This window comes from Melitaea cinxia, chromosome 25, assembly GCF_905220565.1.
Source record: "Melitaea cinxia chromosome 25, ilMelCinx1.1, whole genome shotgun sequence".
Classification (NCBI taxonomy): Eukaryota; Metazoa; Arthropoda; class Insecta; order Lepidoptera; family Nymphalidae; genus Melitaea; species Melitaea cinxia.
The window spans coordinates 9914273-9939543 of NC_059418.1; the positions used below are offsets into that span (position 1 = coordinate 9914273).

The following is a 25271-nucleotide window of genomic DNA, read 5'->3' on the forward strand; positions in this document are numbered from 1 at the left end:
AAATAACAGAATGACAGCGAAGATTTAGTTACGGGGGGTTCCGTTACACACTGTGATGTGTAAGGAACTGCAAAAATTACTCTCTCAAGTGCTCACTGGGTGGTGACAATCCCAACGGATTTTACAGATATACTTAACAACAACGATCTCGCCACCGCGATTCAGTATTTATAGCCAACGATGAGCGCCATCTATCGACACACATATATGTGTGTATGAATGTGATTATAATTCTGCATTATAAAGTCAAATATTTTACTAACGTTTAAACCTTAATAACTTAACGTACGACGTAACGAAAATATTTATTTAATCATTTCTGATTAACTAAATCAAAATACGAATTACTTTGTACTAAGTAAATTTATTTTTCACTTTTTAGTTTCCTTTTTGAAGTCGGTTTTTTTTTGTTAAAAATTATAATGAACATTATTTCAAGTCCCAGTATAATCTCAGTTATCGGTGCACTAACTCGTAGCATCCCTTATATCTTGTTTAAATATTAATTCGGACGACAAAGGGGTTGGTGAGGCCGGCGGTTCCTTTGTTAGAGAGTGGGGGTGAATCTAGTATAGGTTCACGAGTGTAAAGGATTTGGTTTTTTAACGTATTTTGAGGTTTACAGAATGTTCAGTTTTCGTATTTTTTTCAATGTTTAGGTACTAATAAAATTGGCAATGTTACATTTTTATTTTATTTTTTAATAAGTATATGTTCACTAAAAATATTAAAAATCATATTAATATTTTGTACAAACTTCTAATCATTTTAATTTTTGTATTAAAACTTTTCTTTTTTGTTTGTTACAGGTACGTTTGAATTCAAAAGAACAACACGTAGGTAAGAGACTAAAGCGAACACATTCAAGACAGATGGTCGAGTGGACGACACACCTGACACGTCACTGGAATTCGTGAACAAAGAAACTAAAACGCGGTTTCAAATGAAATAGAAAATTGAAATCAGTCGAGTGTTGTGTTCAGTAGTGTCAGTTGATGTTATATTATACCTTAAACTGTTAGTAACGCATTTACATACATCATTATTTCTTCCTATATATAATATTGTTATTAATACATAGTATTAAAAAATGTATTCCACCAATACTGATATATTTGTATTGATGTATCCCACTTAGTGACCTGTACATATCCTGCATCAAAAATTTACAAACTAACAATTTTTAGGTCTACAATACAAAAATAAACATATAAATAATGAAAAAAGATTAATTTCAAATTTTTAGTTTTCATCTTATATCTTAAAGTTCACGACAGCCGTTTCCTATTCCGTCTCAAACTTAACAGATGTTTAAACAATATCTCATTATTATTAATAATAATAAAAAACTTGTAAGAGACTTTTCCCGTCTTTGTAAAAGAATACGAACCGAAATTAATTATTCATTATAATAAATATTCATGGTTCTGTAAGGGCTGTTATCTTGTTATGGGGCCCGCGAAGAAAACGACGATTTTCAGGATATTACGAGATTAATATACATTTTAAATCTAAGAGCAGTCGTTTGTTACAAAAAAAAATTATTACAAGATGAAAAAGTATTTTCGATTTACTTTCGAATTGACATTTTGTTTATTAAGAACAGTCATCAGTTATGGGTAGACTGGTAGAGATCTCTTACAGAGATAAGTTCGCCCTTGCCAACATTTTTTGTAAAAATGACTTGTAATTGTGATTTTTTTAAAGTGCAATAAAGATTATATATTAACAGTCGTTGCTTCTGTTCAGTTTCGTACGTTAAGAATAAATAAAAAACATCAGCAATATACGTACGTACTTAAATATTAAATATAATATATGCATTACAAGACGTTAATTATATACTATTATATTATATTTCAAGGCAAGCAGAACTGCGAGGCATGACTTGTATGTCAAATATAACTTCTTTACTTAAATAACGTCAACACTTATCAGTTGTAATGTACTACGATAGACTAGATTTAGGCTAAATGTTTTTATTTCAAAGTTTTCCATGTTGAATCCCACGAGTATGGGGGAAAGGGTGGTCCACCACAGACAGTGCCTCCTGTACTTGGGTAAGCCTAGGTCATGACCCAGCTCGGGCTTCAGCATCGAATCATTCGGATCGCAGTAAAGACTGAACCTCCCATCAGCCATGCATCCCATCCCACTATGTCGCCGCTTGGGATTTGGAGTAATTTTTTGTAGAGGTTTTCTTCCTCGCGGTCCGGCTGGATGAGGCAAGACCCTCGATCACGTATGTGGCCGCGAGACATGACCGACCCCACGAGACGGGATTACGAGTGCACGGTGAGAGACCAGGACTCCCGACCACTCTGTCCGACGGCGGGGTGAGCGCACGCCGAACTCGTCCATCATCCGTGGTGACACGCGAGAGGTGTTACCGGAGAAGTCCCCCCACCGTGTGTACGCTCACAGGTCCACTCTGATAGGGTCAGAGGAATACCCGGAGTGCGTTCCCAACGAGTTGCTCGTTAGCCGCGAATAGCAGCTCCACAACCGAGGAAGTGCTGCCCATCCCGTTGTCCAGGGTGCATCGAGAAGAGGTAACCGAACAATTAACATTTCCTCGCGAAAAAAAGGGTTAATATTTTTTAAATGCGAGTTACAATTGAAATTAACTCATAACGAATCAACTGAAATGAAATTTGTACAAAGTGAATATTCGGCATGTTGTTACTTGTCAATAGATGGCGTTCATCATGGTTTACAAATTATGAATAGCGGTGGCAACATTTCTGTCCTTGTATATAAAATTATTTATTTCAATTATGAACAATTGATTTCACATCCCTGCAAGTAACGCTTACAGCTTTTCGAGTTATAGTAGTATCTAGTTATGCACTTTACTTGACTACTGTTTCATCGACATACGTTGTATTCGCATCATTTTTCACTTGATGTACCGATTCTGATAATAATTGTTTTAATCGAAAGCTGATGTCTGTCTTCTTCCATTTAAATTTAATCGAGACCTGATGACTACTTTGTGAGTAATGATGATGTCGGAGACGCGACGTGACTTGACATTATTTATTTATCATCGTGTTAAAAATAATTTACTTAAGGATTGTTGTTACTATCAGAATTATACATTTAAATATGAAACCATACTATACATAATTTACAAAATCAAAAATCAAAATCAAAAATAGCTTTATTCAAATAGGCTCCAAGAGCACTTTCGAATCGTCATTTTACAAATTAAAACTTTAGAAATTAATTATTATTTTTGTAAAAGTGAAGCTACCACCGATTCGGAATGTAGATTCTGCAGAGAAGAATCGGCAAGAAACTTCGCAGTTACTCTTTTGAAAATAATATATAAACTGTGTTTTAGTACAAAATTAGAAACATGTTGCATGAAATACAGCGTCACTAAGTCCACACATCTTTATCAACTATGTAATCCTGCACCGAGTAATAAGCTTTATCTATTAATTTTTTAGATTAATACTAGAATAATATAATAATAGATTTAATTACTGGATCGATGTTTTCTAAAAATGTACTTTAACGGGATCTCTTATAACTGTAAGGTCGTAAACTAAAAAGTTTATAGCGGCTACTTTAATTTCTAACTTCATATTGTATTTAATACTCGTATTTATCGTAATGACATTTAATTACATTAGAAAAATATTAGAAACGACTCCGGCAACACAGCGGAGTTTTACGCTTTATGGTTCCGTCGACACCATGGGTAACGAAAACGCAAAAAATAAGACTTTCTTTTGTTGTAATTGTAATGTCGATATTATCTACAACAAATACCATAACTTAAATGGAACTGCACAAGTAAAACGTCGTCGTCCAACTTTGTATCAATAAATATATTTTACATCCACACACATCCCACGTGAATGTTAGACCAAAAAAGACAAAAAATCAAGAAAGACAAAAACGGTAAATATGTATAATTTTGCTATCGAAATATTTATAAGTACTTAGAAATTTATCTGTCTACCATAATGAAAGTTGTATAACATGAGATTGTGTGTCTCGTTCGTATTTTTAAAAAAGGCAGAAACTTTGATCTTAGTGAAGTCTACGGTTCTCCTGTTATTAGCCACGATAAAAAATTAAAGGCAAAAGCGAAACGAAAAGAAATAAAGACCTAATGATGGTATTTACAACAAAGCATTATAACTTGTGTCGGTAGATTGGTAATTTACTTTTAATCTACCGTCACATAAATGACTCACTAAAATAGTATGAAAATAAAATCTCTAACTGATTAGTTGTAACTTTCACTAAAAACTAAAAAATTATTTCACACTTTAAAATGTACGGCAGAATTTTGAGTGAATTAACCCAATGAGACAAAGACTATCGTTCGCTAGCCAATATCAAAAGAAATCAATTTTTTTTACCCACTCAAACACGCTTACGTCAACTTGATAACCTACGAATATACAATACATGAAGACATTGTCACACTGCGTTTCTATTGATCGAGAGACGGTACACGTACTAGAAACGTTACAATATTAAATCGAATTATTCAAAGAATAAATCAAAGTAGATTTGCATCGAATTGACTTCTATAATAACAATAAAATTTTAACGTTAACTATTTATTAAAAATACCGACTTCAATTACATCGACCAGTAATACAACGCAGGTAGACGTGTTCAAGTAAATACCTACTACTTACTAGAGATATTTCAAAAAGTTCTTGTCAGATCTCATTTAAAAGAGTACACATGACGAGCACCACCTTTCGATTAAAACAAGAATAATCAAAATCGGTCAATCTACTACAAAGTTTTGGAGTAACATACAAAAAATACAGTGGAATGGATACCCTCTCCTTTTTTTTGGTGTTGGTTAAAATAATAAATGTCCGGAGGTTACAAACTATTAATATTGACTCCGTTTTTAGGTATGGGGGTTCCGTTACACACTGTGACGTGGTAAGGAACTAGAAAAAATTGATCAATGAATGGAACAGACCCATCCCAACAGAATTTACAGATTCACTTAAACACAATAATAACGATCTCATCACCGCGATTCAGTATTCGTAGCCGACGATGAGCGCCATCTATCAACACATATAATGATACTTCGATCTACGTGACTTCGCTGTGACTGTAAAGGAACGACGCTTTGCTACAAAATTTGATCGAAAATTATCAACATTTTGGTAGGTGTCGCTGATGTTGATCATTTCTTTGTATATAATAAAGATATCAATAATAATATAATAAAGATGTGTTACAAAATAAATTTGGGTGGATGTCTCGTCGTATCACTCACTAGATGGCACTGATTGTTGATTTAATTGGTTGTCTGTAAAGTTGGGTTACGGACGATAGTTTAACGTGGTAACGTCACAATAAAACTTCTCCTCGGACGCATTGGCCAATCGAGTGGAAGAAAAATAGATCCGGCGCAAGCGTACAGTGTGTGTAGCTGTAAAATGAGTGTAACGGGAGAATGAGTCATCCTTTGTCGTGCATGCAGCCGCCGTTCGTTGTTTTCTTAGACTTTGTCTACGTACTGTACATGTGTTTCCTTGTTTCTTTATCGTGACGCATTTTTGTTTTATCGAGTCTCAAATCTCAACGATTTTAAAAAACTTAAAATAAGTTGATATGTGATGGAGTTACGAACTAAACATATTTCAACTGCGGTAGCTGCACAGCAGGAAATACCTTGCGCGACATCTGGAGCAGCCTGACCTCGACCTTACACAAGATCTCAGCTAAATAGTACTGCTCTCAAGCAGTATTGCGTTCCTTTGGTAAGGTGAGAGGGATCCTGGGGGGATTGGGGATATGATCGGGGTTGTGATGCTTCTGGTGTTGCAGACGTTTATAAGCTACGGTACTAATCAGTGAGTCGTAGCCTTGCTTGACGATCTAGTTGCATAAAAAAATACAATACAAAGAGTAATAAAAGGTTGCAACCGCGATATTTAGATTATCTTTCTTACTATTTACGCTCTAAATTTCAATAAACCTGCTTTGTTAAAGGATAATTTTAGTTAAAGTCGTCGTCATTCTGCGCAGATTTTGCAAGAACGAGGGTTCAAAGCGCAATTTGATCTTAAAACACAATAAGAGTCCGGCGTGTCAGCGATTTCAAAATCGCTACACGCCGGACTACTTGATACTTTGAAAAATAAAATGTATGAATATTTCACTTGATATTTAATTTTTACTGCAACTTTTAGACATTTTCATAAAAAAAATAAAGACATTGATCTCATAGAGAAGATTTAGATAATAATATTATAAACGTAACACACGCACACAATTGTTAAATATATACGAGTATATTCATACATATATCATTAAATTGATTGTGAAACTAATACTTAATCAAAAGAGTAACTGAATCACCTGGCTTTTACTGGTCAGTGCGATATTTATAGCACAATAATTGTAGGTATACCTATATGAGGTATAACATCATGTATAATTTTATTATACCTACTTTAGTAAGAATTGCAAGTATCAAGATGATTGATCAGAGCTACATCCGCAAGGGAGCGCTCTTATCGCGGCTTGTTGTTATGAATTTTAATATTTGATTAAAACTTGCTGTAGGGTTGAAGATATACGTGTAATAACACTGTTTAGAGTAATGAGAGAAATATCGTCTTAAATATAAGTTTCTCGAAGTGGACCATCTGTAACTGTTCAAATTGCTTTTTGTTTTTTTCGATTACGAATAATGAACTTCGCTGGCAAGATTTTTGTTCTTGTATATATTAAGTAGGTATATTAATTTCGAATAATTTATTTACGTCCCCTGTGAGTGACGTTTACAGTTTTACTTAAAAAATTAACATTTACCATAAAGAAGCTGTATACATTAGATTGGGTGTCTCGTTCATATTTTTAAAAACAGCAGAAACTTTGACCTTATCTAAGTCTACGGTTCTCCTTTTATAAGCCATGATGAGAAATTAAAGACATAATTGTGTTTGCTCGCAAACGAAAAAAACCGACTTCAATTACATCGACGAGTAATACAACGTAGATCGACGACAAAATAGTCAAGTTACTACGCGTTATCAAAGATTACTCAAAAAGTAGTTATCAGATCTCAATAAAATTTATATGTGACCACATGACAAACATCAGCTTTCGATTAAATTAAAAATTAATAAAATCAGTACACCCAGTAAAAAGTTATTGCGGATTTTCAAGAAGTTCCCTGGATTTCTCTGGGATCCCATCATCAGATCCTAGTTTCCTTATCATGGACTAAACTAGGGATATCTTCTTTCCAACAAAAAAAGAATTATCAAAATCGGTACATCAAGTAGAAAGTTATGCGGTATAATACAACGTAGGTCGACGAAAAAAGCGTCAATTAAAAACGCATTATTAGATATAACGAGAAAAGTAGTTGTTAGATCTCAAATAAATTTAAATGGGACCAATTGGCACACACCACCTTTCGATTAAAAAAAAAATTATCGAAGTCGGTCCACACGGTCAAAAGTTCTGATTTAACATACATAAAAAAAACAGTCGAATTGAGAACCTCCTCCTTTTTTGGAAGTCGGTTAAAAAGTGAAATGAAATGAAATAAAGACCTAATGAAGGTGTTTACAAAAAATAATTATTGTGTCGGTAGATTCGTAATTTACTTTTAAAATACCGTCACAAAGAAATGACAAAATAAGACAGTATGGAAATGAGCTTTATTGAGAGCTTAAAAAATTATTCCAATTTAAAATGTACGGCACAAATGTGAATTTCCCCTACGAGACAAAGGCTATCGTTCGCTAGCCAATACCACAAGGAATTTAATTTTTTACGGACCGGAACACGCTTACATCAACTTGATTTCCTACCAATATACATTACATGAAGACATTGTCGTTCTTATTGGTGGGACGGTACACGCATTAGAATCGTTACAATATCAAATTGATTAATTAAAATTATAAATCAGAAAAGAATTGCATAGAATCGACTTCTATGATTATAATAACATTTTAACGCTTATTATTTATTTACAAATTTACACAGCGAAAGCAATTTGTGTAATTGTGTTTGCTCCCAAAAGAAAAACCCGACTTCAATTACATCGACGTAATACAACGCAAGTAGACGCAGTCAAGTAAATACGCATTGTTAGAGATAATTCAAAAAGTCCTTGGCAGATTTCATTTAAACAGGAACACATGATAAGCACCACCTTTCAATTAAAAAAAGAATCATCGAAATCGGTCAATCCAATACAAAGTACTGGGGTCACGCACATAAAATACAGTGGAATTGATAGCCTCGCCTTTTTTAAAGTCGGTTAAAAAATGTCCTGGAGTTACAAACTATTAACATTGACTTGTTTTGCTTTTATTTGTGGTTATATCTCATAGACAACCTCGTGGGCGCAGTTTGTAGTCGCCAGTCTTCCCGCTCCTTCTTTCACTTGTGACCAATGTCTGTATGTGCCATACAGGTGATTATCATGGTTTGTATGTCCGACCTAGTTATATAAAATAAAATAAAATACTAGATTCTGTTACAAATATTATTATTGTTTATTAACTGAGTGACTCTCTGTACCCAGATAAACCCGCGAGGTTTTCGTGTACTTAAATTGCAAATTATAATTTATTTGATATGTATTGGCCAGTAAATTGAAAAAAAAAATTATATAAAATAAAAAAAATACTAGATACTGTTACAAAAATTAACACCCGCAGTACAAAATTTTGTCTTAAATAAAGTTACGCAGATCAAGCACAGTCAATATTGGATGTACTCGTGTGTTTCTACTTGTTACTAGATGGCACTCATCGTTGGTTGCTTATTGTGAATCGCGGTAACGAGATTTTTATTTTATATGTAAAGTTAATTACAATCACTTCGAAAATTGAAAATCTTGGAGTGCCGCATAACGCATCGTTATTCTGCACTCCAAATTTTCGCAAATATGTAAATTATAAATTTCGAAATAAATACTCAACGTCGTCACAGACGACACTTACAGACGGTTACCAATACTGGATCGCTGTAAGAAGATTAATAAATGAATTACACTTACACAATGAAATGGCGTACAAAGTTAATGCTCATTGTTTATCGTTATTGCTATTTCAACTATATGTAGTCTCTGAATGTCCCATTACTCTTCTGAACACAGCTCTGTGAGATGAGCGGACAGTGGGGATTTATTACTGTCACTCCAATGAAACCTTCGGCAACAGAACTGCAAACATAGTGTTTTGAAATTTAGCGGCTGTTTACTTAGTATCTATTATTTACAATATATACACTATTTACAGAAGGCATTAATTTAAAAAGATTTAAACATGTTAAAGTTCAGTTCAATAATTGTGTTTGCTCGCAAAAGAAAAAAACCCTACTTTAATTACATCGACAAGTAATACAACGTAGGTTGAATAGGGCATAGGTAGGGCGCTATGAATCGCGCTGGCAAGATATTTATTTGTGAGTATAAAGTCAAATCTGACAATTTCGAAAATAGGACAAGAGGTTGTAACGTGTTAAACATACACATTTCAACCTCTTCGTCCTCATTTTTCAAACATTTTAAACCAAATTATACAAAAAATTTATAAACTACATCTACCGGCCTTCTTAGAACTACAGTGTGTTGACGTCACGTTCAATTATTACTTACAACTACCCACTTTAATTTAATGACTGATAACTGGTAAATTCGAATGAGTTTGTGTGGCATTTTACTAATCATTGTTATTTATATTATATCTATCAATGTGTCTTAATATAATAAAATAATAAATTATTCTGAATATATAAAATGAGAAAATAACTCGAAGCCAATTATGAGCTACTTTTACTTCAAGTTATTTTATTTACACAGCTTATTTAAACGCCCTGACGTACGTACCCTCAGGCACAATGTATACGCCATTGAAATATCTTTAAGAATTTTGTTTCTTGTCCGCGAAATAACGTAATATTAACTGGTCCACTTTTTTACCGACCACCGACCGTCCGCCGACCGTCCGTCCGACCACCGCATGAGTTTTGAATTACCATATAGCAGACGAGAGATGTTATTCGCCGAGAATATACAATACAGTGTAATGTGTTCTATCTCATTCTCATACTCTGTCACACATTTGTGTGTTTGTTTCTTTATCGGGACGCATTATCGTAGTATCGAGTTTCAACTCACAACGACTCTAAAAAAGTTTTAACTTATAATAAGTTGATATTATGTTATAGAATTATAAAACAAAAATATTTCAACTGTCATAGTTGCACAGCAGGAAATATCTTGCACGACATCTGGAGCGGCCTGACTATACCTCGACTTTATACAAGATCTCAGCTAAATAGTTACTGCTCTCAAGCAGTGTTGCATTCCTTTGGTAAGGTGACCAGGCATCCTGGGGGATTGGGGATATCATCGAGATTGTGATACTTCTGGTGTTGCAGACGTTTATAAGCTCTTTTTTAAGAGATAGGAGAATATTAAACAAGACAAATTAAAATTTAACTGCAACCAAAGATCCAAGACTGGAATATGACAATATCTACTTAACTCTCGTCACACATTCATCAGCTTACTCCGTAAATGACGCATGCGTAAAAAAGGAAAAAAAATAGTATCATTATTACATCAAATTATTTAATGATTAAATATATGATACCATTAACATACACTATAGTACCACATTGGCGGTACAGTGGTAGAGAGTGAAGGCTCCATTACAACTTCGATACAGTACATTGCGTTTCAAACTATTTTTATTGTTTTGTCAAATCTTTTTTACTCTCTTGTTGCAGGTACGTTTGAATTCAATGTCATAACATATAGGAAAGTAATTAAAGCAAACATATACAAAAGAGACAGTTACCTGCGTTTGAAATAACATATCTGCTTATCACTGTCCTAGCGGGAGCACTGCAGGATGTCGGATATATTCCTTACTATGAGTAACGATCGCCATCAGGTCTATATGATAAGGACTGCTGTGTGCTCTCCAAGGCATGGTGGGGAGACCAACAAGGATAGACAACCAGACCTTTTAGGAATCGAACCTGCGTTTGTAGGACGTCGTTGTTTAGGCGCATACATGGCACACAGCACTGTGACATCATCGGACAGCGAAGCCGAAATTATGATTTATTCGATGTTATATAATTATCATCACTCGTAATATAGTAACGAGGAAACCGAATTATTATTATTTTTTATTTTTTTTATTTAATTATTTCATGCTTTACTGTACGCGACATTTTACAAGTCAATAATTAATTTTAAGCTATTAAGTTTCGTAATTACAACGTAATCGTATTTTGAATATAGAAACTGGGTTATACTACCAAATCATATTACTCATAACTACCCCATTTAATAGTACTACCCCCACTATGCGTATACAACTTCAAGTCAATGTACCTTACTCACGAGTATATTATCTTGTTATTATGAAGCTCGTTTAATCACACTGACTTACGTACCGCCAGGTGCATACGTCGTTAATATATGAATGTTTAAGAATTTTAGTTTTGAACGAGAAATGGCTCAACGTAATATTAATACACTGGTCCATTTTCTCTTGGTTATATTATTTTGTTACATGAATATTATTAAAATATGCAACCCACGGATAGTGTCAAGAAGATAAAACACCGACTTCGTCACCTTTGTATACTGTAATAAGAATCTTCCCACCGCAATTTAGATTTTGTATTTAATCATGAGTCCTATCTATCAATGAGTCAAAACACAACGAATATTATCCGTGTCCAATGTGATAAATTATATAAGTCGAGTTAAACTTTTTTTGTGATTATTACAAAAAAAGTATGTTGTTTGGTCTACATAAGTTACTCTATCTGCTATAGTTACGGAAATAATTTTTATACAAAATAATATAACTCTGTCAAAAATTCGTAAACATCGATATTTATCAATTTGTACCCTTTTCTCAGTAATCAATCACTCCAAGTATTCAACAACATCTTTCGTGCTTTATGACTTAAAAACGATCTCGTATTTAATTTCAAATTTATTTTTCAGTATATTTTCATGAATACTGGTGTACCTAAAGTTATATCCCTTTGAACCTAAAACTTTTATATACCGGCAAATACGGTGACTTATGTGTATAGGCGAGTCGTAACGATAAGCGATTCATTTTAATTTTTATTATTAATCTCACTTTAGTATAAGTTAATGTATTAGGGTTCCGTTCCACCTACATGGTGATAGGGGACGGAACTAGAAAAAATTCAGGTGAGTGTTCCTTATGAACTATTAGCGCTAGCTACTAAAGCCAACGCTAGCAAAGCAAGACATTCTCATAATCGACAATAAACACAATAATAAAAACCTTGCCACCGCGATTTGTAACTTGATGAGTGCCATCTGTTACCAAGTAGAAACATACACGATACATTCGCTTTGTTTGATCGGCGTAGCTTCGCTCGAACCATGAGCGCCATCTATCAACAAGTTGCAACATACAGCGAACATGTCTAGGAATGTTAAGTCGTTGATTGGTCTATTACGAAGAATTAATCGATTAATAACAATAATTTAACAATAGTTAAGATTTTATTCCTTTATGTGAAGTCAGTTACGATACTTTTGACAGAAGAGAACGGTGTCGTTCGTGTACCGCTTACCAGACGATTTTGATCTCTCATTTTTGATGATTTCCCGCAAAAGTTGAAATTAATTACATATTGCTTATAAATAAATAATGTAATAAAGTTAAATAATCGCGGTTTTCCATACAAGTAATTTTTATATTTACTTGTTTAATTAATTAACTCACGTCGTCCTGACAGTTGTACCGATTTGTTTTTCGTGAAAGACCCAGACTTGTACTTTGATCAATCATTGTTTTACAAATATATATATTAGAGTTCACGACGAAAATATGGTTAGTGAGCTCATGTGAAACAGCTGACGCCGACCTTAGTGACGCTGAGAGTGACATTTTTTTAGAGCTTAATACAGGAATATTTATAGGATACTATATTTATAGGATTAGTATGTCAATATATATAGCAAGCGACCATTTATGTTTTAATTTTACAATTTTTTAATTATAATTTGATTCAGTTGTTAGAGCACCTTATTGTTTGTATTACGATTATCATTTTTAAGAAGTAAACTCCAGTCGCTTATCAGAGGAAATTCTTTAAAGAAATGCTCATAATAAAATGACTTTCAAACGGCAAACGCGTTTTTTCAACCAAATATTATAAAGGCCAAAACGTTAACGAGTACACTTCAGCAAAATGCATCATAACCTCGCATTGGATGTGTATATTCATTTCAGCTTTTCAAGGTAACTTAATTCGTTGGTAATTGTTACAAAAAAGTTATTGGAGTGAATTCTTGTGTAACAACTGAAGCTGACATCTGAGACACAGTGCAAAAAAAATACAGTTGAATTGAGAACCTCCACCTTTTTTGAAGTCGGTTAGCAAGTTATCAAGCCATGATTTCATTTCCTATAACAAGAGTCGATCAAATTAATATAGAGCAACTAGTTGTAATGACACCACACCCGCATATAAATCAAAGCGCATCACAGACAGACGTGCGCTATTGTTCCTTCGCCCTGATCGGATATTTATAGAACTAAGTTCGCAAAATTTACGTTTTCACTTGAACTTGGAAAATGCTCATTAATTTTTATACGACATTTAAGTTTACAGATGTCGACTGTTACTTTAATAGGAAAACAAAATGGTTTGCGCTTTTTATATAATAACAACCGGCAGGTATCCGTAATCATGACTAATTTTTTTAAGCAAAAGAATATCTAAACCTATCAAATATGTATTTTTAATCTACTTATTATGATAATAAGACAAAACTTTAGTAACGAAATAAAAGTATTACGCATACAAGACGTAAAGTTAGATTTGCAAACCGTTATTACGGCCCTGATCTCATAACAGAGACGGTCATTTGTACCCGCTATCAAATAAATAGCACCGTACCGGAATGTAGCTTCAAATTAGGTTTAAACTCAATTATCTGGCAGTAATTATCGGAGTACGTAATCTTAGGATTAAAGGGTGACGATGTTACTGGAATACGACGCCTGAGTACAATAGTCAATTGTATTTGTCTGACGGTTTTAGACTTAGGACATTATACGAGTATGTTTAAACTTATTTAAGAACTATACGCCAAGCTTTTTCAGTTTAGTTCAGTATCAATATCGTTGTGTATATAAATATGTATTTTTGATATCGGAGTGTTTTCTTGTGACTTTCCTCCCATTGTCTAATATATTACGAGTATATGGCCCTCGGTAGCAGTTGTTGTCATAAATGTTATAACGATTGCTTCTAAAACCGTATACAAAATATGTTTCTTACACAATTTTATTTGTACAGTATAAGATATATTGTAACAAATTTAATTGATTTTTTTTCTTATACGAAAGAAAAAAGTTCACATAGTCATTCAAGGAATTTGTTTAAATTGAATTTTTAATCAAAAAGTTCAAGTCTTTATTATTCAGAGAAAAATCTGGCTTCCGGTAAGATCAACACGACGCTAACGACACTGTTATCTTTCGTTCTTTTGATAATGAATCCTCTTTTGTAAAACGAGGTTGTGAGAGTTAATGCCAAATACTGTTTATAATTATGTTAAATAATGCTTATATTGTGTAGTATTTCGTAAAAATTTTTTTCGTTCATGTCTATTAGTTATGAACATTGACCGCCGAGAACCTAGCTATAAGAGGTGTGGTCTGCATCATCGCCCTCCCTGATCCCGCCTACGAACGCTCCTCAACTTTTCAGTTGTAATCAATACGTCGCGCTGTACGAACGTACGCCGTACGTCGCAAGAACCTAAATTTATTTGAATTTACTTCAGAAAGTATCAGCAAATTTATTTGTTGAGGTAATATGTATCTATTGTGACATAAAAGTCAGTTTTATTTAATGACAGTGTTTATTGAATGAAACATTTCATGGTTTACGTGTTGTTTGTTTACAAACAAACGTCGCCTGTGCGCAAGTTCAAGGACGTCTGTGTTGTGACGTTGTTGTACACGCGGCGGTTCTGTGACACTGTGAGGCGTTTAGTTAATAACGAAATAGAAAAAGTGATTATGTGAATGTTTAAACGTTATTATTAGAATTATTAAATAATTGAGAGTTTATATATTTTAAAATTTTCTAGTAATAAAGGATTTCAATAGTAAATGATAGGAAAACTACATAAGGGTGAAAAACGGAGTGAATATAAACAGTTGACATTTATGTGTTTTATTTCAATAGTGACTTAGACTTACAAATACGTACAATATTTAAAAAAAAAACATTAAGTAAATGACATTTGGAATAAAACTTAATAATTTCTACGTAGTAAGTTCCAACTATCAAATTGGCTTCAACAAATAAAACCGAGCCCTCTGGGGCCGGGACGTCGAACCCGAGCAAACCAACAAGAACGCTACTTGTACATCCATTCGTATCATCAAACACGAAAGAAAACGACAAACCAAACAAATACTTGTTAGAAACACCACTCGAGTTGAAGAGGAAGATGCCTCTACTTGAAATACCCGAGGACTTCAACAAGAAACCGAAATTATACACGAAGGTATCAAACAATAATAAGACAAATGAAAACATTACTGAAATGAAAAATACTTCAATACAAACAACTGACGAAAACAGTCAAGAACATTGTCGAAATTCATCAAACGACATCTACTGTCACGAAAGACAGAACAACTGTCAAAGTTCGTCTGTCCAATACTGTCATCATTGTTGCTGTGAGTGTGAGAATAAGGTCAAGTCGTGTGAGGTTAGTGTGAGTGAGGTGTCAAAGTCGTGCTGTCAACAGCGAGCCGTCAAAGTGATCTTCGCGCCAGCAATGATGTCGTCAATGTTTCCTGTGGCCGGAGTGCCGTATGTGGCGAAGACACCGGTGAGGAGTAATGACAAGGTAGGTGGAGATTGTTGTTGTAAGGCAGTGTAAGGTGTTTTTTTTTTTAGTTCAATAAAATATTGATAAAATATATTTATTAGAAATAACAGAATTTCATATTTCTATAGTTAGAACTAAGTACATGTTTTATAAGTTGCAACATCCACTCTGAACAATCAAATTACCAGAAAAAGGACTATGAATAAAATTGCAGTTCTGTTAAATTTATTGCCAGCGTAAAACGAATGAGAAGGTTTTATTTGAAGCTGTATTTTAGGCTTCTAAGCTTATATTGATGGATACAAAAAAAATGTGAAATTAAAGTTTGAGTGTCATAAAAAAGTAATATTTTGTTTTTATAAAGGTGTTTGTATCCAGTTGTTTTAAAAATAAATACAAACGTTTGTATTACGTGATGTTTGTTACTCTTTCATTTAAAAATATACTGAGCTTATTGTCATAAAGTAACGTGGGTGAAATCACAGGGTATATACCAATAAAATTAATAAAAAACCCACCCTTTAATTTGGAAGAAGTCAAAATAGACTTCTATTCGTTTCTTCGACCGCCGCCGGATAAGACGCACTTAGCGAGATAATCGTAAATCAGTCAAGAAGACCTTGTGCGTCCATAGACAGCTGTGTAGAATTAGTAAGTATTATACTTATATACAAACACATTTCATAGGATACATTTTGTTTCTAATTAATTAACTTTACATACAATAAAAGATTGTAAAAACAAATAGTATTTTGTTTTGTTTGTATGTTTTAAGAACTTATAATATAAAGTGTATTTTATTTGAGTGAGCTTGTGTATATGCGTTTGACATAATATTAATGATTAATTTTAATCTAGTATAAAAGATCGTAATGATATGAAATATGAAGCGAGCGAAACTGCCATATAAGTCTGGTGTAGTATATAAAGAGTTATAATTTAAGAAGGGTATTGGGGTTTGTAAGTCGTAAATTATTTCAACTGGGCGCGAAACCCACTCGCGTCTCACGTAGCTGCTATAAAGTCAAATACTGTATTATAAGTGCGGTATCATAATATAGGGAGCTTGGTAAGATTCTTAGATGACTCGAAAAATATTTCTTTTTACGTGTTTAAAGAAACGATTGTGCTTTAGACCACACGACTGAAGTAAAACTTCTTTACGCTCGCTTGGGGAGTAAGCTGGTGAATGCGTGACGAGAGCGTTACAAATGTATATTTACGTACAATCTTCATACGTTTGTTTATATATTACCGCTTATGTGAAAATCTTTGATAAACCTTTATCAAGTGTTTTACGTTCACACGCCATAAGAACATTTCATTTTTCCTTAAATATGTAGCTCCGTAGCGGTACGCTACGTCATGTAGCACAGTGCTACGAACCACTGCACGTGTAAATACTTTTGTGACATTTAAGTATAGAAATATTAACCCCTTTATTTAAACAACTAATTTACTTTACGGTATACTATTATATAAATAATATTATTATGTTTACTATGACAAGGTTTCAAATATTTGATATTGTATAAATCGTAATACTTCAATTGTCAGTCAGGTTACCGCGTTTGTTCGGTAAGCTGTGTAAGATAATTCCACTATATTTGTAACGTCACTTATCGCGATCAGGCAGCCTGACATGACAAGAAGGCTGGGGACTGTTGGGGCGGGGAATATCAAAACAAATTGTTTTAAAAGAAACTTTGTATGAGAATAAAAATGTTGGTACATTCACGATATACATTTTTAAAACATTAATTTTTACTGAATTCTGAAATGCATAGATCGTTCAAAGCAGTTTTGATGAAGTAATATTTATATTGTTAAGATTTCAACGAAAGAAAAAAAAGGGTTCTTAGTTCATCTACTACTCACCTTTGAAAAATATAGCACCTGTGTCAATACAATTAGTATATCATCATAACTTTGTTATTTTTTTTTTAATTTCAGAAAAGTTCTTTTAGATACTTCGTACACGAGTGTACAGCTAACATCACTATCTCCTCGCCGCAGGTCCGAAGAAATAATATTATTGTTGAGGAAGTGTTCCAACACTTATTGTGTACTGAGCGCTTGACCGCTGAGAGCTCACGTGATGAGAGGCTCGTTGAGTGTTTGTTTTATTTAAGGCGGGTGTTGAATCAATTGGATTGACGAATGAATGATTTATAAACTGGATTATTTACTTTTATTTAACATTTATTAATTGCTATATTTGTCTGCAATCAAATTTAATGCACGATTAGGGTACAATTAATGTGTAGTCGTAATAAGAAACGGTCAACGACAAAATGAAACATATCTGACAGATAGTAGATCTGAACTAACGTCTGTACTACAAACAATATTTAATACGTGACGTGTTGTCATCTGAAGTGTTATAAGAATACTCATAAAAAGAATTCTCGTGAGCACCGAGCAGCAGATGAAGACCTTATGAACATAAAGAGATTAATGCGCCTTTAACATTTGATGTAAATTCTTTCAAGTCATCTCTGAGCTATAAAAATATTCTTTATAATTAGAATTTGCTCCTAAGTTTCTTACTTTGATCCTTTATGTCGTGGTACAAGTTATGGCTGAGAGCGTTTTTGTATTTAAAATAAAGTAGAATTAAGAGAACGCAATCCTGTTATAACCTCACTGTCCGCTTGTCTATTTGTTAGTTTATGTTTGGCTTGTATATTTGAAATATTATTACTGTAACAAGAGAAAGCCTCTATAGAAGAATCGTGTTTCTTTTCTGTGTTGTTTTGCTAGATATTAAGAACTGTGTGATGTTATATTTCGTGGTATGGAACTTTTTGTGTCGGAGTTCAACACAAACTTAGTTGGTTTCATTAAGAGATTAACAGATTGATCCTATACATACGGTACGGTATACATATTTTTACTTTATTGATTGCACTAAATCGCTTTTTCTTATAAATTGGGCCATCCCTAAACGAATAGGCGAAGTTTTATCAAGTGTTCAGGGGATCGCTAATAAGCATACAAATGGGGTTCTGCATTCCTTGTGCTAATCACTGTTTTCTTAAACGTTAAAGAGAGATAGCTCATGCGTGAAAGAGACGGGTATAGTTGGAGATTCTGGACATATTTAATAATAGAAGAGTAAGACATTTTCATATTTTTTTTATTTTCGCGCGTGACAGTTTCCCCGACACCAATAACTCACATATGAATATCACATCAGAACACGTGTGTGACGTCGACGTAATAACATTTTCCCCTACTTTTCGTATTTATATTAATATATAATACTCATATTATTAGAAAAAAAAATGATATTAAGGCACTGCGCGAGACAAGGAATAATTTTGAATCGTTCAAAATATGGAAAAAATATTGCTTGACCGGATCGCGGTAGAAACTGTATTTCGGATAACATTTAAATTTTTATACCACTTTTCGGTAACTAAGAGATATTTGTATTTCACGAGAAGTTGGATTCAATTTCACGACTCAAATGACGTCAGGCGATGGTTTATTATGGATAAGACTGTGTACACTTTACATGTATACTTTATAAGCTGGAGATCTGCGAATACATACAAACATAATTATATTATATCTACATGTACTTATAATAACAATAGTGACATTTTTATAAAAGTTACGAGCTATCGAACACCGCACACCGCTTCAACACTGTACACTAAGCAGCTCATAGAAGTAACCACAAGAACTAATCAAACTGTCACAACGGAGGCCTCTCTGTGTTCAACAACAAACGTCTCGTCCGCACAAGTCTCGACGAATCGTAAAGAAATAATAATCTCGATAAAAGAACGCTTCGAGTGGAGACGGACGCGCCGTGTTCGATGTACATTAGTGCTTTAAATAAAACATCGTCTTTGTTTGAGGAAACATTGTGTCTCCTTCACACGGATCACTTGTTACGTTTCTAATAGATTAGATCGGTGAGAGCGAGGCCTTTTTTTTTGGTTCTGTGATTTTGTTTGGAACTAGATTCGCGTTGTGCGGTTGTACTTAGATGTTTGGTTAGTGTATCGTCAATGTGAGTTGTTTCGTAATGTTATGTAATCTATTCCTTATTTAGGAATCTTTTAGAATAGAAATAAAAATATCAGAAAACGATTTGTTGTAAGAAATTATTATTTATAAAAACATATATTAATAGTCTGTTAATTTATAATTCTTAAAAATTGCTTACAAATATTACTCTATATTAAATTTACTCAGCAATACTGCGCCACTGGATACGGCTGCATTCAAACTGACGGGGTTGTGTTCAGATAGCTATTACTTTTGCTTTTTATTGATTTTATTTGTTATTTGATATTTTTATTTGCTTCTATATATATTTATATTGATTTACTAACATTAGATATAAGTTGTTTTTGTAATACTAACATTAAGATATGGACTATGTCTAAACCAAAATAAATAAATAAAAATAAATAAATAAATAAATTACTAGATTAAAATCCTCGCGAGCCTTTTCAAAGCAGCCCTATTTGCCAGTGTATAATATTTGCTACAGTTATACTGAGGCTTAATTTGGACTGAAATTTCTTCTTGCAAATAAAATTACTTTTTATACATCCACCTGGAACCTAACGAGTGAATAATAGCTTGGGGGGCTGCGAACAGTCAATTAGTGATGTCTGTGGAATGTCACGAAGGACGAGTTAAATGAAATACTAGAGAGATTACTTACGGTCGAAATCGGGTGAATACACGTGTACAGATGTGTGTGTTAAACGTAATCCTGTTTACATACTGTAATTACTTCGTTATATAAAGTGAAAACATTTTTGATAGAAAAGCCTTACGTTCCAGTAAAAATAATTACCTTATATTTTATAATATCTTCTTATACTTGTTTAAATTTAATTCAAAATTTGAAAGTATTTAATTATGTCGCTAATCTGAAATCACTATTAAACTACATTTGGGTCACAGTAACGAGCTTATATTGTAGCGTGTGTGTGTGTTCAGGCGTTATACATGTGCACACTCTGTACATAGCCGTGACTTCCACTGGAGAGGTTACTTTATCAATTTCTAAACAACCCTTTCTCTCGAGAACAATTTATGTCATTTCGACCCCCGTGCTACAGATTTTTACTGCTTAATTGCGTTGAAGGGTTAATAACGGGACGTGAAATATGTCCCAGAATAAATATAGGTAGAACACTTGCGTATGTAGGAAGACGGAACACGTTTAAAAGCGAGAAACATTTTAGAACAGATATTTAATATTAGATACAAGAAATCACTCAGTACTTACTTGCGTTCTGACCTTTTCGTATTTCAAGACGTAAAATATTTTATTCTGTTTATTATTTTACTTGAGAAGTTATAATACCACAGACATATAAGAGAAACAGACTGTACACAAATTACACAAACACTTAGACAGTAATAAGCAATATCTCCATCTTGTTCTCACTCGTCTGAATTTTAAATACATCTTTCTTTGTCTTTCAATGTAGTTACACAGACACATACATAGACAAAACCAAAATTGAAGCAATCCGCCATGTTGATAGATGATGATAGAAGACACATGGCTTCCTAGGAAAATTGCTTAAGTGATTTTGTTTCTTATAAATATTGAATATTAATGTGTAAATTGTGAAAATAGGACGGATTAAATATGGTAAAGTGCAATGCCCCACTTTATAGTAGTGCTACATATAATAAAACACCTGACATAACATTTAATAAGTAAGTATTGTTAAGCAAAATAACTTCGCATAAGGTTTTTTGTTTATTTTGCCAATATTCATATTTAATTCAGCTAAATATAAACATCAAGCGTTTGGTTTACGTGTATATTTTAGCAATACGTACCGTATACCTAGCAATTTCATCTATTGTCTATTTCACATATGATGGGTACGGTGACACATGTCAAATTAACTCTATAGTGAGGTGACCATGCATAATTAATTGATGTAATTCGATTATCGAGTACAAATGCGGTTAACCTTTAATCGATTATATAAAAAAAAATTTTAACTGCTTATTAAAAATTAATCATCGCTATAGTGAATAAATAATATTTTAAGGGTGGTGTTAAACGCGAGAAATGAGAATATCGACAAACCCATCAACACAGCTCACGTGGCAAATTATTTGTCGTTCGCCTTTACTCTCCGGTACTTTAGTCGAAGAATGAGCAGTGTCGTCTGTCCATACTTTGCCAACAGTATGATTGGCGTTCAACCATGTCTAGTCAAGGAATACTACGTTGTTCCAAACCGTAATGTTTTTCGTCTTTTCTAAGAATGTCACAAAGTTTTCACGCACTTTTCTGTTTGTTAACTTTTTTTTATTTTATGGAAATCCAATTTTATTTAAAAGTCGCCATAACGATGTCACACTTCCATTAAATAATTTAGCACCTTTCAAAGACATTAATTATTGTAAAACTGTGGGCAACTCATTTCTCCGCTAATAATCATATTCAACCTCAACGACCAAACATTTATTTCCTTTGCCTCTTTTTGGGAGTCGATAACTTATTATCTTCCATATTGGTGTCACCATACTTTTCTTTACTTATTTTTGACACTAAGCTGTGTGGCTACGGCAATAAAGAATATAGCCACCAGCGTCTCTTCCCGTGGGTGTCGTAGGAGGCGACTAAGGGATAACACAGTTCCACTACCACCTTGAAACTTATAAAGCCGACCGAAAGCGGCATAACCATTCAACTGCTGGCTTTGAAATACACAGGCCGAAGACAGGCAACAGCGTCTTCAGTGCGACAAAGCCGGCCCCGCGGTCACCAACCCGCCCAGCGTGGTGACTATAGGGAACACACATGAGTTCACGCCATTTTTTGGCACGAGCTTGTGGAGGCCTATGTCCAACAGTGGACTGCGATAGGCTGAAGTAATTTTTGACACTGTATTACGCCTAATTTCAAGTGCCTGTGCAAGTCGATCCACTATGTGGTTGACAGATAATAATAGACCGCTATTTTCTCACTCCCGTTCAAAGTATTTCCGAAAGCGGACAACCAATTGACTGTTTGAAACGGAAAAAAAGAAGACTTTTGTTCTTTTCGGCATTTTACAGAACAGAACACACACACGAAATGAATAACTAAAAAAAATAATAACAGAACGTAATAACAATAAAACAGCAACAAATACAACTATAGCAACTGGCAAAACCAAAACACGGGAAGCATACAAGAGACAGAAAGTACTGATTGAGATATCTCGAGTCAGTGAGATGACGCGATTCACAAGATGGCCGTTACGATTATTTATTTTAGCCGATTACTACGTGTCAATCCCTATCATTAAACGTTTCGTTTCATGCCTATAATTTTAAGTTATCATTTTTTCTGTACCTTTTTTATTTTGTTTAAAATGTAAAAACGCATATATAAATACAATTCCAATCTAATCAAGCATTAATATTTGCTTTGGAAACTAATTGGTGATTTTTAAAAATGTATATTTATCCGATTTGTTGAAAATAGTGAGCGTGTATTGGAACATATCAAATGTCACCGTACCCATCCTATGTGAAATAGATAGTAAGTTCAGTTAAGTAATATAACATTTTACTTCCCTGAAAATCTGTTTGACAGTTTTGGTACTTAAGTTATTTGGAGGGGCCGGATTCAGATTTACTTCATATATTTTATTAGATTTATTTCATTTTAATGGTATAGGTTATTTCTTTATTCTTGCTTGATACATTTACTTTTTTCAGATTTCCAAATGATGTCCACTGGAGAAATTCCTGGTTGGCAAATATGAATATGACAAATTGGCAGCCCACAAAATCTTGTGTGTTATGTTCAAAACATTTTGAAAATGAATAAAGTAGTAAATTGTTTGATTTGTCAATCATTAATGATAGGCGTAAAAGAAAATTTCTTGAGTTCATTAATAAACAAAACGATAGAGGAGGTTTGATTTACCCATTAGATGGTCTGATTAAAATTATTCAATCATGTGAGAAGGTTTCGAAGATGATTAAAGGAAAAATATTAATTACAATTCTATGATTTCATTGGTGATTTTTTAAATTATGACACATTTGATTCGCAAAATATGACTATAATAACTTGCATTTATTAATTAGAATTATTATTAAGTTTTACGTAGATTTAAGGTGTAAATACGATGCAAAAAAAAAAACTAACAACTGAACGAAATTATTTAAAAAAAATTGTCTTATTTAAAAATAAATAATTCGTAAATTCTTTTTGGTTTCATTTATATTGTCCAACTCCATCACATTTATAAATTAATAGTTGTCCCGACTTACGTTTTCCATCTTAACTAGGTATGAGCTGGAATAAATAAATCATTACAACTTATATTACAACTAAATTTAGACCTACAACAACACTTATAACCTATACCTACACCTTTTCCAATATTTCTCATCATTTAAAGTGTTAATACTTTCCCCGCAATTATTTCAAAATTTGTCATCGCTGAAACCTTCTCTGTACTGATATGATCATTTTAGGACCAAAATTAGTAAAACCTGTCCAGCCGTTCTCGATTTTAGCCAGACATTGGAATTGCAATCAATTTTTTTTTATTAAGATAATCTGTGTTGTAATTTTATAAATTGATAAGTACTGAATACGGCCCAGGAATTGTTGATGTGTGTGTAGATGTGTTAGTGTTGTATAGTTGCCACGGATTTGTAGCTGTCACCTTCGGTCTGTTCCTCTTATATGTCTGTGTATAATACAATATTTTAATGTTGGGATTGTCACATACGTTGGACATTGCAATAGTTGCTGCGATATAAACTAACCTTTTTGTAAAAAAAGCTATTGTAATAATTAAAATACACGGTAAGTTAAAATACCTCAAAATGACTTTAATCTAGATAAAAACATAACCCTACCCGTATTTATATAGCAATAATTATCGATAAAAAATTACAGAGTGGACGGCGGAGCAGACAGAACCCGCTGACCAAATGATTCATATGCTCAGCCCTCCGATCTTTCAATGAACCTGCCAAATGGGTATCTTTATTTTTACACAGACAGGTCAGTTGCTACACATACCTATCCATAATATTGTTATATAGCTGATAAGTTTGTTTGTCTGTATGCTAATATCAGAGAGGATTTATTCAATAAGCTCAAATAATTAAACGATATCGAGAAGTATTCAAAAAGTCAAAAGTAAATGAGTGTTTTGCAGGGTAGTTACCCAATAAATACTGATATTATTCAAAGTTATGCTTCTAATAATTTTCACACTTCAAGATGTGCAGTGTGATGATGATGATAATGATGACATTTATCTATTAACGAGTCAAAACACAGCTAATATTATTATCTGTGCCTCCTACGATAAGCTATATAAGTCGAGTTATATCAGGTAAATTATGTGAAGAGTTCGATCGTCAC

General features: G+C 33.3%; 1 protein-coding gene across 1 annotated transcript in view; it reads left to right on the plus strand.

Moving 5' to 3' along the window:
- The first annotated feature begins 15505 nt into the window (after positions 1 to 15505).
- Positions 15506 to 25271, plus strand: part of LOC123666107 — a 31948-nt gene continuing 22182 nt past the window's right edge. Inside the window, exons 1-2 of the mRNA XM_045600313.1 lie at positions 15506 to 15562; positions 15809 to 15910. Of these exons, the coding sequence (XP_045456269.1) occupies positions 15506 to 15562; positions 15809 to 15910 (159 nt within the window). The remainder of the gene's footprint in view (positions 15563 to 15808; positions 15911 to 25271) is intronic.